Source organism: Pyrus communis, chromosome 16 (assembly GCF_041283825.1).
Source record: "Pyrus communis isolate YQ-2024b chromosome 16, ASM4128382v1, whole genome shotgun sequence".
Lineage (NCBI taxonomy): Eukaryota > Viridiplantae > Streptophyta > Magnoliopsida > Rosales > Rosaceae > Pyrus > Pyrus communis.
Window position 1 is genome coordinate 12,415,180 of NC_142580.1, and position 17,751 is coordinate 12,432,930.

General features: G+C 40.6%; 2 protein-coding genes across 2 annotated transcripts; both read left to right on the plus strand.

Moving 5' to 3' along the window:
• The first annotated feature begins 1,078 nt into the window (after nucleotides 1–1,078).
• LOC148689990 (RNA recognition motif XS domain protein) lies at nucleotides 1,079–10,469 on the plus strand. Its single transcript, XM_088687048.1, has 4 exons — nucleotides 1,079–2,195; nucleotides 6,811–7,118; nucleotides 9,649–10,026; nucleotides 10,120–10,469. The coding sequence occupies exons 1-3, from the start codon at nucleotides 1,273–1,275 to the stop codon at nucleotides 10,005–10,007; spliced, it is 1,590 nt and encodes a 529-aa protein (XP_088543174.1). The 5' UTR covers nucleotides 1,079–1,272; the 3' UTR covers nucleotides 10,008–10,026; nucleotides 10,120–10,469.
• A 2,947-nt stretch (nucleotides 10,470–13,416) lies between these two features.
• Nucleotides 13,417–17,545, plus strand: LOC137731366 (FRIGIDA-like protein). The gene is made up of 3 exons (XM_068470470.2): nucleotides 13,417–14,763; nucleotides 15,513–15,688; nucleotides 16,764–17,545. The coding sequence occupies exons 1-3, from the start codon at nucleotides 13,863–13,865 to the stop codon at nucleotides 17,250–17,252; spliced, it is 1,566 nt and encodes a 521-aa protein (XP_068326571.2). The 5' UTR covers nucleotides 13,417–13,862; the 3' UTR covers nucleotides 17,253–17,545.
• Nucleotides 17,546–17,751: the final 206 nt, after the last annotated feature.

Below are 17,751 nucleotides of genomic sequence, written 5' to 3' on the forward strand. Positions count from 1 at the left end.
GGTGTGAGTAGTGTGAAATGGATACAAAAGTATTAGCGTGGTTACATCCCACATTGTCCAGGGGAGTGGATCTTATAAGCCTTATATGTATATTCCCATCTCTACCTAGCACGAGGCCTTTTGAGAGCTCACTGGCTTCAGGTTCCATAGGAACTCCGAAGTTAAGCAAGTTCGCGCGTGAGCAATCCTAGGATGGGTGACCCACTGGGAAGTTCTCGTGTGAGTCCCCATAAACAAAACCGTGAGGGCGTGGTCAGGGCCCAAAGCGGACAATATCATGCTATGGTGGAGTCGTGCCCGAGATGTGGTGGGGGCCAGGGCCAGGATGTGACAATTTGGTATCAAAGCCTAACCTTGGCCGTGGTGTGCCGACGAGGACATGGGGCCCCTAAGGGGGGTGGATTGTTACATCCCATCGCCCAGGGGAGTGGATCCTGTAAGCCTTATATGTATATTCCCATCTCTACCTAGCATGAGGCCCTTTGGGAACTCACTGGCTTCGGGTTCCGTAGAAACTCCGAAGTTAAGCGAGTTCACGCGAGAGCAATCCCAAGATGGGTGACCCACTGGGAAGTTCTCGTGTGAGTTCTCAGAAACAAAACTGTGAGGGCATGGTCGAGGTTCAAAGAGGACAATATCGTTCTACAGTGGAGTCGAGCTCGGAATGTGGTAGGGGCCCGGGCTGGGATGTGACAGTGGTAGTCCACACTAATGTGAAAAAAAATGGGATGAAAAAAATAGTGTGAAAGAAGGAAATGTGACAGTGGTAGTCCACACTAATGTGAAAAAAATGGGATGAAATAAATAACGTGAAAGAAGGAAGGAGAAAACTTCTCATATGCCACAATCATCATTTACTTCCAGTTTTTTTTTTTTTAATTATTGTTTTATTAAATGTTTTTAATTTAAATTAAATTCTGATTAATTTAAATGATGGGACTGACCATATCAAATACTATATAAAATAGTATATAAATGTAGTATAAAAACATGTTAAAAATAGCATTACTGAAACAATTAAGGAGAAAAGTCTGTCAAACACGTACAAAGGCTTTTCCGAGTATGGAAGATTCGAAGCAAAAGGCCCCATTGCGCATCCGTAAAAACAAAACTTATAAAATAAACTCCCAGCGACAGGAAGCATCGTCTTCCTCATTCCTCCTCTCCCACTTTCACACTCTCAATTCTCTCTCTCTCTCTCTCTCTCTCTCTCTCTCTCCCCTTCTTCTCCTATTTAATTTATTTATTTTCCTCCAAATCCCTAACCCCAGGATGGCTGGAGGTCCCCATCCCAAGGGCCCATCACTCCACAAGCCATCTTCTTCCTCCGCCTCCAGCCGCAAATCGCGCTGGGAATCCTCCGCCAACGCCACCGCCCCCACCGCCACCCCCAGCACCACCACCATCACCAACAACAAAAACCCACCCGATCCCAAATCCTCCAAGACCAAAACCGGCCCATCCCCAAAACCGAGCCCCGCCCATCCCAAGCACCCGCCTGGCCCCTCTCCCGGAACCGCTCCATTCCCCTTCTCCGACCCGGCTGCTTTCGGCCCACCACCTCCCCCGGTATACGATTTCCACATGCTCGAGCGCCGGACTTTTGTTCTTGCCGATGGTAGTGCTCGATCCTACTTCGCTCTCCCGCCCGATTATCAAGACTTCCCCCCACCCATGAACCCGCCTGGCCGGTTCATGCCATTTGGTCCGGGTGGATCGGGCGGGCCGGGTCCGGATTACTGGAATTCGCTCGGGCTCGACGGGCGTGGGCCTGCAGAAGGGCCCGCTAAGAGGAAGTACAGCGGAGAAAAGGAGCAGAGGGATAAGGCAGAAGAATTGGCAATGCGTCGGCAGCAACTTATGCAGTATGGGAATCCAAATGGGTTTTCGGGGGGTCCCGGAGGAGGTCGGGCAACGAGTAGTCCCTTTCGGCGGGAAGCGGGCGGCGATGAGGGGAGGGCTAACAAGTACATGAGGGTTGGTGGTGGTGGTGGAGGTCATGAGAGTGTGGGGTTTAGGCAAGGCGGTGGTGGCGGAGGTGAGAATGTGGGTCTGAAGCATCTTCAAGTTGATCAGACTGCGTTGAAGAAGGCGTTTCTTAACTTTGTGAAGCTGATTCATGAGAACACGCAGCAGAGGAAGACTTACTTGGAGGATGGGAAGCAAGGCCGTCTGCATTGTCTTGCTTGTGTCAGGTCTTGTGCAAATTAATTGCTTTAACTATATTTCTCTTCTTCGATTATGTTCGTTATTAGTATTGATTTTCTTTCGTTGAGTTGGGTATCGTTAATTTATACTTGGGACACGAACTATTCTAGCTGTTAAACTTTTTCATTTTTGTTCTTCCCTTTGCCATAAGAAGCCATCAGTATTCAACTAGCAGTATTTAAGCATTATTCTTATCAAATGGGAGCAAGAAACCTTTTTGGAGCTTTAGGAAACTTTTCGTTCATAAGTTAGATTCGGTGCTTACAATGCATTCAATTTGAAGGATTATAGTGAGGTCAAATACGGTCTAGTTAGACTTGAGAGCGAGAATTTGTCTTAAGAGATGTAAGTTGTATGTATATAGAGTTCGTTTTCAAATGCAAGTAGGGGTTACTGATTATGGTGTTTTTATTGTTGTTCTTGGCACTCTATATTTGGTATTAGCTATTTGGTGAAGTTGAAGGATAGCCATGTTGACTTCTCATAAATGTTTTTTTACTCTGCTTTTGCGTGAAATTATCTTCTTCTAGGATATAGTACCTCCCACCTAATGTTTAAGACATGCTTGCACGAGGATATGCGCTTTGTGCTATGTGCTGTGGTAGGCTTCAAGGAAAAGTCATTTCACATTTGGTTGATAATGAAGACTGGTTATATCCTTCAAAGCGAGAATTGAATTCCCTTTTGTAATTACAAGGGTTGCACTTGTTTTGTACAAGACTTCATTGTAGGTTTCTGAAATCTTGCGTATTGCTTCAGTTTCTAAGCAACAGCTTGTTGCATGGTGCTTCTGTTTATAGTGTATCTTCAAGGAGGTTTTTTCATGTCTTGGTTTTTTAGCCCCTATATGGAACTGAAGTTAGTTGTAGAATCTATTCTATCATCTCTGAACTTTACCGACCAAACTTTTTTGATACTGATGGTCTGAGTTGTTTGATAAGTTAGACTAATCTTTGAGGTCTGCAATTCTATATCTCAACTATCAAGTGAAAATTATAGCGAAGTGTGCTTATTTGGCTTTGAAGGCTGCAAGGCCATGTCAAAGAGTTCAATGGATGTAATGTCGATAGGTTAGAAGCTTTAATGCGTTTCTGATGTGAATTTCTAGTTCATCGGTTATCATTAGTGATAATTATAAGTTAAGACTTGTGTGCGTACCAATGTTTTAAAAGGCTCGCCTCAGGGCGCACCTTGGCGTCCTCTGAGGCTGGGCGTGAGGGTTGCCACCTTTGTTTTGAGGGAGTGGGCGGAAGGCGTCGCCGGAACCGCCTAGGAGACCTCATTTTGGGTAGGGTTTTAACTGCCTCATACCTCTTCCTTGCACTATCGTCTCTCTGCCTTTTTTTCTTCTTTCTATTTTTTTATAATGGACGTGTGTTCTGTCTACGTGCATTGTTATGTGTGCTCATTGTGCTTTTCATCCTCTATTATATGTATATATAAAATATAATATAATATATGTATATATGTGTGTGCTCAGGGTGATTATTGATTAATAATCTTCTTCTTTTTTTTAATATAATATATGTGTACATATATTAAAAAATTTAGGTCCTGTGAGGCTTTGCCTCATGCCTAGGCCGGGCTATCCCTCGGATGCCTCACCCATGCCTCACACTTTTAATACATTGGTGCGTACACACATATGATGTTTCTTTGCTATGTAAATTCGTATAGAGTTGGTAAGTATATTGTTGTGTGGGCATCTGATGGTGACCTGATGCAAGCCATTTAATGCAAAGTCAAAAAGTTTGTTTGATATCCTTTAAAATGATAAGTAGGTTTGTGAGAATATTAGGAAGTTGCGTGCATATGTGAAAAATTCATGAATGATTTGCAGGAGCACTATATGTTTGTCATTACTGTGCTGTGGGCATTGTGAATGTTTGCTTAGGATTAGGAAGAGTCTTAGTACTTTAGGCTTTTCGCAGATTTGTTTTAGAGATCTATGCTCCAACGAAGTTTGGAGTATCATTGGGTCCTTTAATTGCTGCGTAACGGGATGTATATTTTCTATTTATAGATTAAATAGTCTATTACCTCCTGGAAAGCACCAACAAAGAGGAGAGAACGAGTGGCTCCCAAAGTTCGTTTACTTTGCATGTTATGCTTTTCTTAGATTTCCCTTTAGAAATCTAGACTCCGATGGCGTTTGGAGAACCATCAGTCCTTTACTTATTGTTTAAGAACAACTTGTTATTTACGTATGACCTTACTATCAGTATATGCCCATATTATCTTATCATCGTTTATAGTGAAGGTGGTTGCTGAGTATTCCTAAAGGTTTGGACGTATTTGGCTGTGATGATTGGTAGGTTTTAGGACTATTAGTTGGATGGTAGCTCAAGCGACCTGGTTGGTTTAGCCTAAAGCTGATTGAGATGAGCTTTTGTTTTGGTGTTACCGACTTTGTCAGGTCAGGCTAAGATTCAGATGGGCTGAGCTGGCTCTTATTTGACTCGGGCAAGTCTTAGTCCATCCCAGCTTAGATCCCTGATTATTCAGTGCAACTGAATGGAAGTAGGGCGTGTCCATTTGATTTGACCCATGCTCTGTTCCCATAAGAGTGTTGGTTGTGTTTTGTGCAGTTGTTTTTAGATTGTTACGAGTGCTGCCTAACTTGTTGCAAAATGGGCACTAGCTCATTCTTTATGAGCTATTGAAGTCTAGAGGCTGAATTTGTTCGATTGGATCTTTGTTTTGGTGTTTTGGAATCATTGGAATCCAATTTGTTCCTTGTGGGAATGTGACAAAATGTATACAAGGAAGCCAATGCACATGTGCATTTTTGTTACTCAGCAGGATTTCGGTGGTTAATAAGAGCTTATACTTTGAATTGTATTCATGGTGCATCAGTGTACAAACTGGTATGCTTGCTATTCCAGGATGAATTTATTTGCTAATATCCGATACTATCTTCTTCTTTTTTTTTCCTATGGTCTCAGATGATGCAGAGTAATACCTAGGATAGTATCATTTGGTTTCCTATTTGTTATGGAATTAAGATTATTCTGCATCATTACTGAGGAGCAATGGGTAACCTTGTTCCTATATTATTTAGTTTCCTACATTACCAGGCTTCTAAGTACTGGTAACTGTTTTGCCTGCAAGTATATATTTGCTTGCTCTTTTTGAGAAGAACTTGTTTCTTTTTAATTACCTTGTATTGTGGGGAATGGGAGGCTGTTTTACAATTGCTATTTAATACTTGTTTGTGACGTGGTTTACTAGATGTCACTTGGTTCCATATTCTGTTCTTGTTTGCTCAGCTTCTGTTCATTTGTTGGTTAGTGGATATAGTGGAATGGCATTGGTTACGCAGCATAAACCATAACTTCCCTTTCAAACTTAGTGCTTTCTATCCTGTCACTGGCAGAAATAAATATGGAAATGTGCAAGGCATGGATCATGTAGAAAATGCTTTTGAGCTTATTTTATTGATAAGGATTCCATATGCATACATCTGCTTTCTGTTTCCCCACTCTAAAGAATCAGATACCTCTCGACATTCTGTTACTGACAGGTTCAGATTGGTTGATGCCCTTGTTGACATCCAAGTTCTGTCTTGAAACTAAGTCGTAAAGGACTTTGTTGGGTTACATCTTTTTTACTATTTTCTTCTTTACACATGTTTTTGTCCCATTTCAATAAGTTGGGTTTTCTTGCGGTTAGCTTTGCATTCATGTGGTTTGACTTATATTCAGTGGTATGTTTCTTGTGTGAACTTTACAAGAACCTCTTCTAATTGATTCTCTTCAAGTACTACTACCTCTATCTTTTTTGTTCCGTATAATTTTTAAACCTAGACCACATGCTATCACATTCATATGGATTATTCCACATGATTCATTTACTAGAACACTAGGACTTTCTTTGTGTATGAGTCAAACAGACAATTTTGTAGGTTGAAATAATATGAATGCAAGGACTTAAACTATTACTTTGCATTTGTTGAATTGAATACCAGTTAATGGTGTGTGTGGCTCAGTTGACCTAGTCTGTTTGATAGAGTTTACTGTAGCCTAAGTTTTGTGCAAAGTTTAGAGGCCAATTTTGCTTACGTAAGGATTACATGAGAATTTAAAGTTGCTATTTTGATGTTGATGTCGATATTTGTTGTTTTCTTTTCCCCCCTCTGAAATTTTTGCATTAGTAGTGGAAATTAAATGCCACTGGCGTGCTAGAGAATCTAGTTTTCATTAGTTACAATAGGTGCATTTTTTGGCTTCTTATGTGCAGTAATTACTCCGTTGTTATATAGTGCTACAGTTCCCCCATCTAATTATATTGTTATCTATCAGCCTTGTGTTTACAAATTTATTGTGTATACTCAAGCTTACCAAATTATCCTTTTTTGTTATAAATTATTTACCTTTTGTCAGGGTCTTACATTAAGTGAAAATACCTTAGTATTATCATCTGATGGAACTAAGAAAATGAATGTTTATATATCGTGATATAATTATATCAGCTCACTAGGATATCCTTGGTAAATGCATCTTCTTCGTTGCCCTGTTGAGTTCGAAGTTGTAGGGTCGTAATGCTATCTAAGAGGTAAACCTGAAATATATTGTTCAATTCCCTTGATATGCATTATTTCAGGTCCTCGAAAGATTTTCCGGATATGCATAGTCTCATCATGCACAGTTACAACTCTGATAGTGCTGACATGCGCGTGGATCACTTGGGGTTACACAAGGCTTTGTGTGTTCTAATGGGGTGGGACTACTTGAAGCCCCCGGATAACTCAAAAGCGTATCAGTTTCTTTCTGCTGAAGCAGCAGCAGCAAATGTGGATGATCTGATTATGTGGCCACCTGTGGTGATAATTCATAATACGGTTACAGGAAAGAGTAAAGATGGCCGCATGGAGGGTTTGGGCAATAAAGCAATGGATAGTAATATTAGAGGTATAGTACTCCTTCATAGTTCATATTTGCTAATTCTTTATGCTCTTTCTATCAGAATGTTCATTGGAGAGGTTGGTCCCAGGCCAAGTACGTGCTCTGCGTGCATCCTATTTTAGCTGCAAGCCCGCCCTTTGAATCTGAAAATGCATATAGTATATTTGGATGCCAATTTAATAGGTTGAACATCTATATTGGATGGAGTGAACAACCTTTCTTAGATACAGCATGCAGCATGTGTATTTCATAGAATATTACTGCTAGGTTGCCCTCCTCCTGGGTAGTTAAGTTAAATAATTTGGCAAAAAATACCAATGTTTACAAAAAGTTTAAGCCATAGTATCTTGCAATGATATTCAAAGGGCTTACAGGGAGGTGAGATGAAAAGAAAAGCCAGAGTCATGCTAGTACCTCTAGTTTTACCGTCACCCTTTCCAGTTGATTTGATTGAGTGTGGAAGGGGAGGGTCTAGCTGGTTCATGTGAATTAGTATTAGTGCCTCCCTTCATAATAGATATATTTATCTGGAACTTTTTTTATCATACTGGAATGGCTTTATATAGAGCTTAGTGGCATATTTAGAATGCATTTGCAACTGTAGTTTGCAGGGATTATATGATGCGGAGATTAGTCGTTCCATATAATCTTCTTTTATGTGCGATACTTGTGTTCTCCATGTGGCAATTAAAGTATGGTTGAGATGAGCATCTCATGAACGGAACCTAATGCAGGGTTCCTAGTTTATGTACTTTATTATTATTGCATTGCTTTCTGATCACCTGGGAGGAATTTTGATTGGATGAATCTCATTCTTTATTTTTAAATGGTTCTACCTATGGTTTGTTCTCTTGTTTGGGATGGTAGGTATCATGTACTCCTTTTGTTGTTGATGTCTAAGTCAAGTCATAATCATCCTTTTTCAATCTGCTACGACCCCCTGCCTTTTCTCTTGGATCAGTTTGACATTGTTAATCATTTTCTTGCTTTTACTTTGGACCAAAAAATTCCTAATTTTTGTGATCTAGTGACTTTGGACATGCAATAACTAACCTCTGGGATCCAGTTCAGTCAAAATTTAATTAATTTATCTCAGTTGAGCCAGACTGTTGTACTAACTTTTAATAGTTTCATTTTCTTTACAGCCCTTCCTGCTTGATTTGATTTATTCATTTTAAATTTTGTGTGGTGAATGAAATAATCTTATGCATAAGCTTGGCTTTTCCTCATACCTGTACAACCGCTCGTAGTGTTGGTTAAGAATGAGGGAAGCTAGTTAGGATTACCAGGGTTTCTTATCCACTATTTTGCTAGATTTGCTTGAGAGCTTAGTTAGTTTTGCTAGATGGTGGATTTCTTATCCACTATTTTGTATTTCGTGTTTTTGTTTTAATAAATTGTCATCGTTTCTTCCCAAAAAAAACAAAGAAAATTTACCAGGATCTTGGGGCTTCCAATGTTAAAGGTCATGAAGCACAAAGAATTCTAAAGGCTAAGTAGCTAGTTGTAGTTTGCTAATGTCTTGGTTACATCTGAATTACAACTCTTTCAATTTGAATAATTTTTTCTACTGTCTGCTGACTGTCACAACTTTTCATGCCTCACCTAAACCTGTAACCTAATTGAAAACCATTGTTTTTAAGTGGTTTGGACCTGTTATCACATCTTTTGCCCCTCATTATTGGCACATTTTGTCATCCTACATGATAAACTTCAGATCCTTCAAGTCCATGTACTAGAACGTCAAGCTAGTTCAGCCAAAAGTGGCAAATTGGATAAACCTCTTACTGAACTGAGACAACCAAGAAGGGGCACTGTTTGGCATAACGAGCAATGTTCTCTCAGATCTCCCATAATATAAGATTTCGGTTTGTACATGTGCTTAGCTTTTTTATTTCAAGTTCAACATGACGCCAGTTGTATAATTAGGATGGTGACCTTAGCCTTGGTTGGAGAGTTCCTTGTTGCGTGCTGCATTATACTAGGAATTTCAGGTGATGCATTGGGATTTGGAACCCAGTCAAGGAAAGTATGGGTGAAAAAGCGGTGTTGCCATTAACATATGATACTAACTTTTTTCTTGTTTGGTTTTTGATAGTTTATCCTCGTTTTACTGGATCTTTTATGCTTATGCATGTTACAATTGATATTTGCAGTCTATCATATTGTAATTACTCTGGTATATAAGCGTTTGAGACTCTACGCTTCTCTTTTATATATGTTTGGTAACTTCAGTTCATTGAGTCACACTTCCATATGGTATATTAACCTTGAACCATGTTGGAGCATTTTGACATTGGTCTGGTGGTCATCGAACGGATAGGGCCATAGGGGGTTCTTTATGTCACTTTGGATTTTGTATTCTGAAGCTGTGCCTTCTATGGCTGTTGGCAGCCATTATCATGACATTTCACGTGGATTGATTATGGAGATTCCATTCTTACCTTTGATAATTGTAAGGGCTTCAACGTATTTATAAAAAAAGTAGGTCCTTTTGACAAGTTACATGTTTTCTCATGGAATTTCTTGCAAACAGATCTTGGATTTGGAAGTGGGAAGTCGAAATCCTTGTACGGTAGAGATGGTCATTTGGGTATGACTCTGGTTAAGTTTTCCGGTGACGAAGCAGGCCTTAAGGACGCCATTCGAATGGCAGAGTTCTTTGAGAAGGAAAATCATGGACGCAGGGGCTGGGCTCGTGTACAGCCCCCAATGCTCGGCAGTAAGGATGATGAAATGAATCCAAACCTTGTGAAGTTTGACGAAAAGACGCGGGAGAAGAAGAGGATCCTATATGCCTATCTCGGAACTGCTTATGATCTTGACAAAGTGGATTTTGACACAAGAAAGAAGGTCGTGATTGAAAGCCTTCGGGAACACAAATCATCCAAGTAGATTCCTGATCGCATTCAAGGTATTGTAGTTTGCTTCAATACATGTGCCATTTATTCACTTGAAGACCATATGATCCTCCTCATGGCCTTTTCTTTTCCTTTTTCGGGTTCAGGCATCTCATGGCGTCGTAGGTGATGGAAGCAGGTGTGTGTAATGCTAATATATGGGCAGCATTCTCTAATGTCGCAAGGCGTGAAGACTGTCTGAATGCCCGCCCGATCATTCTTGGACAGAGTTTTTGCCGCTACAGGTTTGCTGTATGGGGACATAAAAGAAGAGAATTCAGTGTAGCAAAGTATGGTTTCTGGACTGAACAAATTGTATGACAGACAGAGAGTCACAGCAAGCAAATGATTGTTAACTAACTTTTTTGGGTGAATAGTAATTGTCTTATTACTAAGTTGTAGTTGAGTCTCTTTGTTTAACTTGTTTGGTATGTTAATGGCAAAGATGTTGGTTGAATTATTGCTCAGAACATTTGCCATGGACTTCACTGTCACGTGTTCAATGCACCCTTTTACAAGTTAATCACGTGACGCGCAAAGGTTGCGGTGAACGCGTCACGGTGAAGTTCTCGTTCCCACTACTCAAGCTTGAGAACTCTTTTTCATTTGGGTGAAACACGGCCTGATACACAAATATTTAGAGTTGGTTAGGTATTGCTTGTTTTGAAAAAAATTGTTTCTGCTGTGCTGTGAGAATAATCAGTTGTGAAATAAAGCAGCAGAGTGTTTGATAAACCTTTTTGTAAAAGTTCTTTTGAAAAAAAAAAAAAGCAGTATGATAGTGTTTGATAAATTTTTATGTAAAACTAAAACAGATGTGAATAAAAGTTGATTTTTCAAAGTTGAGTTTTGCAGCTTTGTGTTTTTGGTTTTTTTTCATCCAAAATTGTGAAAAAAAACTGAAACTGAATGTTTACCAAATATAAAAAAGCTCACAGCTTTTTTTATAGTTATTTTTTTCAAAATCACCTTAGTACTAAATTAGGGGTTAGTGTTATAATACAAGTTGAAAATTTTATTTTTTCAAGTATTCAGTTACTTGTGTTTCAACATTTTATATATTTTCTACGTACGAAAAATCTGTCCTCAATCTTGATTCATTGAATCCTTCGTCTGCATGTTCATTATACAACGAATTTACACTCAATTTATTGATATTTTATTCTAAAATATAAACCCTGTAAAGTAGTAATAATATGCGACAGAGAAGGAATCTTCCCTCCCATACCCTAACATCACGAGTACAATCATATTCATATTTGGATTGTTGCACTTTACTATGCGACGCACTGATTGTCACTTAGTATTAGTTATAGTTTAATAGTATTTCACTTTATTTGTAAATAAGAGATTTTAGATTCGATTTTTGTCAAAGATGAATTTGAACTATATTATTGCTAGGTCATTGTGAGACCAATCTCACTCCCCTTAGTGTAGATAATATTGTTTGTTAAAAAAAATGTGGCGCACTGATATACATGTGCTTTATTGATCTTTTGAATGGTCTAAATTAAAACGAGGGGATGAGAGGAGAGAAATGTGAGATAAGAGAATTCAAATCCCTATGTGATGGTGTTACTATCATTAATAAGAAAAATTAACTTACATAATATGAGTACACTGCTAGAGTGGTGTTTTGTGTCAATGATGCTATAGCGGTGCTTTATGTCGTAGATTGATGTATTCTAGAGTTCTTTTGTTCAACTTAATGTGCATTGAGATAGAGAATATTTGAGAACTTGTTATTGAACATTCACCTTAATTTACAATTATGAACTAAAAATCTGCTAATTGAGGTCTTTAAAATTAAAAAAAAAAGTGCATTATTTGTCACATCCCAACCCAGGGGTTCCACTTCCCAGGCCTGCTCCACCACCATAGCACAATATTGTCCGTTTTGGGCCCCGACCACGCCCTCACGGTTTTGTTTTTAGGAACTCACACGAGAACTTCCCGATGGGTCACCCATCCTAGGAATGCTCTCGCGCGCTACTCGCTTAACTTCGGAGTTCCCATGGAAGCTGAAGCCAGTGAGCTCCCAAAAGGCCTCGTGCTAGGTAGGGATGAGAATATACATATAAGGATCACTCCCCTGGCCGATGTGGGATTATACATATAAGGATCACTCCCCTGGGCGATGTGGGATATCACAATCCACCCCCCTTAGGGGCCCGACGTCCTCGTCGGCACACACGCGACCAGGGTTAGGCTTTGATACCAAATTGTCACATCCCGGCCCGGGGCGAATCATTTCCCGGGCCCAGTCCACTACCATAGCACGAAATTGTCCGCTTTGGGCTTACCATTCCCTCACGGTTTTGTTTTTGGGAACTCACGAACAACTTCCCAGTGGGTCACCCATCATGGGATTGCTCTAGCCCCCTTCTCGCTTAACTTCGGAGTTCCAACGGAACCTGAAGCCAGTGAGCTCCCAAAAGGCCTCGTGCTAGGTAGGGATGAGAATATACATATAAGGATCACTCCCCTGGACGATGTGGGATGTCACATTATTGGTCTCTACTGCTTACTTCCATAATTTTTTGTTAATACTGAGCACACATGGGTCTCGTATCCAATTTAAATATATGTCCATGAAGTTAAAAATTCTAAACTAATTTATGAATCAAAGCTAAGTTATGATTTAAGTTTTGCGGGGCTCATTGTATGTTCTTCCACTTAATCAAGTTAACGAAATTTTTTAATGCAGGAATCAAGATTTGGAGCACATTTTGTTATACTTAACAACTTTAATTAACAAATTATTTACTCATAACTAATTTTAAACCACGATGGAAATGCATAAACCAACTTGATATTATTTATACTAAGCAGAGGAGATGAGTTTAGCCTCACAATGAGCTAGCAATAATATAGTTTAAATTCGCCTTTGGCGAAAATCGAACATCAAGTTTCTCACTTACAAATGAAAAGAAATATCATTAAATTGTAGTAAGTGACAATGCATAGACCAACTTTAAATTTAGGAGGCGGTTATGGAACATGATTTTACTTTATATAGGTATTATCTAATGGGTCAAATGTTCAATAAATAAAAGAAATTATAAATTATTATATATCTCACTATATTTAACCGATTAAGCCGTGAATGTATGAAATAAATGATGTATAAAAAAAAATTGTTAGATAAATTAAGTTTGTAAATTAAATTTATAAATTATATGATGCACCAGCACACAATAATTAATACTTAAATAATACCAGTATTGTAAACCGTAGATAGTGAATGTGCGACTGATGACTGACTGATGAGGATCAGGACGCGCATGCGGTCATTGTTTGTTCACATGCAGGACTACATAACCCGGCATATGTCTTTCACTTTATCTGACTCATCCTCTCTATCCAATCCCATTCCTATTCCTCTATTCCCATCCCCATGTGTTGCTCTCAGTGGGCCTGCCCCACCCCCACCTTCTACCCCAGCTTTTTCTCCCTTGATCCCACTTCGGTTTCCGAGAAAGCACAATCCCATCATCCAAACACCCCCTCATCCTACGTCAGCATCGCCCCCTACTCCGACTTTACCAACCCCCTAATCCTGCGCACCCTCCCCCTCCCGCTCACTCTAGCGCCTTCTCCCGCCCGCCAGCGCATTCTAGCCACCTTTTTGTGACGCATCTACACGTGTCGATCCATTCCCCACCCACGTCAGCTCAATGTCTTCTTCTTTCTCCTGTCCACCGGCTGCCTAGCTTTAGCTTAAGCTCACAGCTCAAGCTTTTGCTTTTGCTTTCTCTCTCTCTCTACCCTCCGAATTCTAGGGTTTCTCCTTTCTCTCTCTACCATATCTTCTTCCCCTTTGGCCGCTGTGCTGCACCGTACGACGATCATGGGGTCGATCCCCGATCCCGGCGAGTTGACTGAGTTGACTCCGCCGAGCTTCGACGAGTTCCAGCGGCAGACCTCTCTCATGACCAGCTGCACTCTCCTCTGGAAGGAGCTCTCCGACCACTTCTCGTCCCTCGAGCAGAACCTCCTGAAGAAATCCGAGGCCATCAAGCTCAAAATCCAGACTCTGGAGCAAGAGACCAAGGTGTCGCTCGACGAGCTCGAGCAGCGCGAGGTCACGATCAGGGACAGCTTCGAGATCGCGCTCGGGAAGGTCGAGAAGACCAAGGAGTCGGCGCTCAAGGTGTTGAAGAGAGGCCGCAGCGACGATGAGTACGGGGAGGTGGACGACGGCGAGGGATTGCTGATGAATCTCAAGTCGTTGTGCTTGAAGATGGATTCTGGAGGGCTCTGGAGGTTCGTGACAGCGAGGAAGAAGGAATTGGAGGGTCTGAGGTCGCAGATGCCTGTGGCTTTGGGCGATTGTGTCGATCCGGCGAGGTTCGTGCTGGAGGCGATATCGGAGGTGTTTCCTGTGGACAAGAGACTGGAGAGGAGCGATAGGGGAAACGATTTGGGCTGGGCCTGCGTTCTGTTGCTGGAGTCGCTGATTCCGGTGGTGGTGGACCCGAAGATCGGGAGAAAAAGGCTTCTGGTGACGCGGAGCGTGAAGCAACGCGCCACGGAGATGGCCGAGACTTGGAAAGCCAGCTTGGAGGAGAGAGGCGGCATAGAGAACGTGAAGACTCCTGATGTGCACACGTTCCTGCAGCATTTGGTGACTTTCGGGATTGTGAAGGAGGAGGATGTTGATTTGTACAGAAAGCTTGTGGTTAGCTCAGCCTGGCGCAAGCAGATGCCAAAGCTCGCCGTTTCGCTTGGCCTCGCCAAGCAAATGCCCGGTGAGTTCCCTAATGCTCTAACTTGTTGCTTTTCTTTGATCGTGTATTTGCTACATTTTCTATGCAGTTCTTTTGCCATTGCTTGGTGTTGCTTATAGTTTATTGAAAATGTGTCAAGGCTTTATAATCTCTATATATATAGGATGAGGAAGTGGTGATTTTTCTACGTGGTTAGTAAATTTTGAATGAGACAAATGTGATTGATAACGTCATTTTATTTCTCGACAGCGGCTTCTATGTCGAAATTTCCACTCTTTCCAAATTTGTAGAATTTTTAACTAGATTCTTGTTATCAACATTAGTCTTCAGGTGTTCCCAGTGTAATGTTTACCTACATGAGATTTGACTGGTGTATGTTTTTTATATTATATTTTTCAGTAAGAAACAAAACCCACACATGACTGTATCTGTATCCCAAATAATTTTTAATTCGAAACTCTGACCTATCTTTAAAATCAGAACATGTGGACGGTAGAAACTGTGGATAACCGGTGTTGTATGTGTACATGTTTTGTGAACAATCCAGAGCTAAATCATCTAGTTAACTTTGAATCGTTAATATTCTTTTTCCAATGATTTTAACAATATGATGGCATATTCATTGACCTTGTAGTAGTTTCGTAAAGATATTTTTCTGTTCCATCTTGCTATCTGTGTTACTTGGGACTGTTTTGGTATGGTTCGTTATGTGTACAATAAGAGTGCAGCATTCTCCAATTTTTAACGTTTGGGGTTGTTACTATGTGCAGATATGATTGAAGAATTGATCAGCAGGGGACAACAGCTTGATGCGGTGCATTTCACCTATGAAGTTGGACTTGTGCACAAATTTCCTCCTGTTCCTCTACTGAAAGCTTTTCTGAAAGATGCTAAGAAGGCTGCAGCCTCTATTTTGGAAGATCCCAATAATGCTGGGCGAGCTGCGGTATTATTTTAATCACTGCATCCTATTCTTGTTCTTGATCTCTTATGTCGTTACTTTGAGTCCTGAATATGCATCGCAAAGTGGTGTCCGGTTCTTTCATGTTTTTGGTTTTCTCTTCACTTTCTTTCTGCATGGAGAGTTTTTGTGCATGTGTGCGTGTCGCCTTCTGTTTTCCACAACTTCCTTGTCATTTCCCTCAAAGTTCCTTTTTCCCATTCCCCCCTTCTCAAATGATTGGGAGGAGAGAAAGAGACAAGAAAGAAAAGGAATGTCAGAGGAACTTATACCTTTTTGTTTGTGTATAAAGTAGGAGCGGGAACTCCCCCGCCCTCACAAAAACACTCTCTCCTATAATGGAGAGAATGACAGCCATCTAAAAGATATGCAGGATGTTAACATCTTACGCTTTACTAATTACGTGTGAACAAAAGGTCAATGTATATATATCAAGCCTAGAAAAAGAGTATAATTATATGTTTTCACCATATTTCTCTCTTATATATCAAGCCTAAAGACAAAAGAGCTGAATTATACATTTTCACCGTATTTCTTTCTTTCCACTCTCCGTTTTGAACATGATCAAATTTCTTCCCCACAATTCTTACTAGTTATTTCATCAGGTTTGCTCCCATAGTGTGTATCCATGTCGGTTTTATCTTATTGTTGGAACATCTATATAGTTTGACAAGTTTTGGGACAATAAACTCTTCTGTTTGGTTGGAATATGAATCCTTTATGCATCAATTAAGTGGTCAAGATGCAATAAGAATTTGTTTTGTCACCAATAATGCAGGCAGTTCATATAGAAATAAATGTAAGGTATTTGGAGTATTTGGTGCGCCCTTATCTTCAAATTGTTAATAATTTTTCTAATTAGGCATGATGGTATTTGCGATGGATGTCTACATGATAAGGCATTGTGCAATTATAAACGTCCTTGTGGGCTTTCTGAATTTTTTTTGAAAAATGCCCCTAGAAGTGCATGAACTTAAGTTTGCTTCCCTCATTATTTGTAGAAACAACTAAACCTGTAAAAACCTGCACTTTCTTTGATCAGTAATCTTTTGTTATGCAGAACCTAGCTGGACGCAAAGAGCTGTCAGCGCTTCGGGCTGTCGTCAAGTGCATTGAAGATTATAACTTAGAGACAGAATTTCCTCCAGAAAACCTCAAGAAGCGCCTTGAACAGCTAGAGAAGGTGAAACCAGAGAAGAAAAGGCCAGTTGTAGTCCCAGCCAACAAGCGAACACGAGCGAACAACGGTGGTCCCATGCCTCCAGCCAAGGCAGGACGCTTGATGAATGCATATGTGTCTTCTTTCCCTACAACTCCTCCTACATTTGTCATGTCTCCATCCCATGGCCAGTATCCTGCTGGGTTCTCACCGTACCATTCCCCACCCACCATGTATGGCAGCAGAAGCCCACCAACCCCTTATGCATACTCGCCTGAAGCAGCCCCTCCTCCTGCCGGATCATACCCTGGAGCTCCGATGAACTATCCCGCCTATGGGGCTTATGGCAACGGTATGGTACCAGCTTATCAGCAGGCTTACTACCGATAGACATGACAAAACTCGTTTGAAGACGGTAACCACTGATATGATGACTCCAGATCTCATCAACTTTTATAATGGCTTGTTTGTAATCACTAACCGTTTAAATGGTAGCGATGTGTGTGTTAATCATGATATTTCGTCGTGCTTCTTGCTTTGTCATGGTGGGAAGTTGTATTTCTAATGTTGATCAAACTGTAGTAGTAGGTCATTGTGAAAAAGTTGTTAGGATGACTTAAAACATCGACCCACCGTACCGCCACTGCTCTCAGTTTAGTTGTAGAAAGACTATTTACTGCTTCTCTGTGGTGGTCTCTATGGCTCTCTCTCTATTTGTCCCTCTCTTTGGTGTTCTCTTCGATTCTCTAGGGCGCTCTCTAAGCTTCATGTTTGGAGGGCCTTTATCTTTTGTGACTCCGCATATCGCCGCTGTTATATAGGTTTTGAGGTTAGTGATGGGGATGCGCTTGTTTCCGGTTAAAACCTGAACGAGGAGAAAGCATTATGG

Coding starts and splice junctions, on each gene's coding strand:
- LOC137731366 (XM_068470470.2), top strand. CDS start 13,863: ATGGGGTCGATCCCCGATCCCGGCGAGTTGACTGAGTTGACTCCGCCG. Junction 14,764..15,512: donor CCTCGCCAAGCAAATGCCCG/GTGAGTTCCCTA, acceptor TACTATGTGCAG/ATATGATTGAAGAATTGATC. Junction 15,689..16,763: donor ATAATGCTGGGCGAGCTGCG/GTATTATTTTAA, acceptor TTTGTTATGCAG/AACCTAGCTGGACGCAAAGA.
- LOC148689990 (XM_088687048.1), top strand. CDS start 1,273: ATGGCTGGAGGTCCCCATCCCAAGGGCCCATCACTCCACAAGCCATCT. Junction 2,196..6,810: donor CATTGTCTTGCTTGTGTCAG/GTCTTGTGCAAA, acceptor GCATTATTTCAG/GTCCTCGAAAGATTTTCCGG. Junction 7,119..9,648: donor AATGGATAGTAATATTAGAG/GTATAGTACTCC, acceptor TCTTGCAAACAG/ATCTTGGATTTGGAAGTGGG.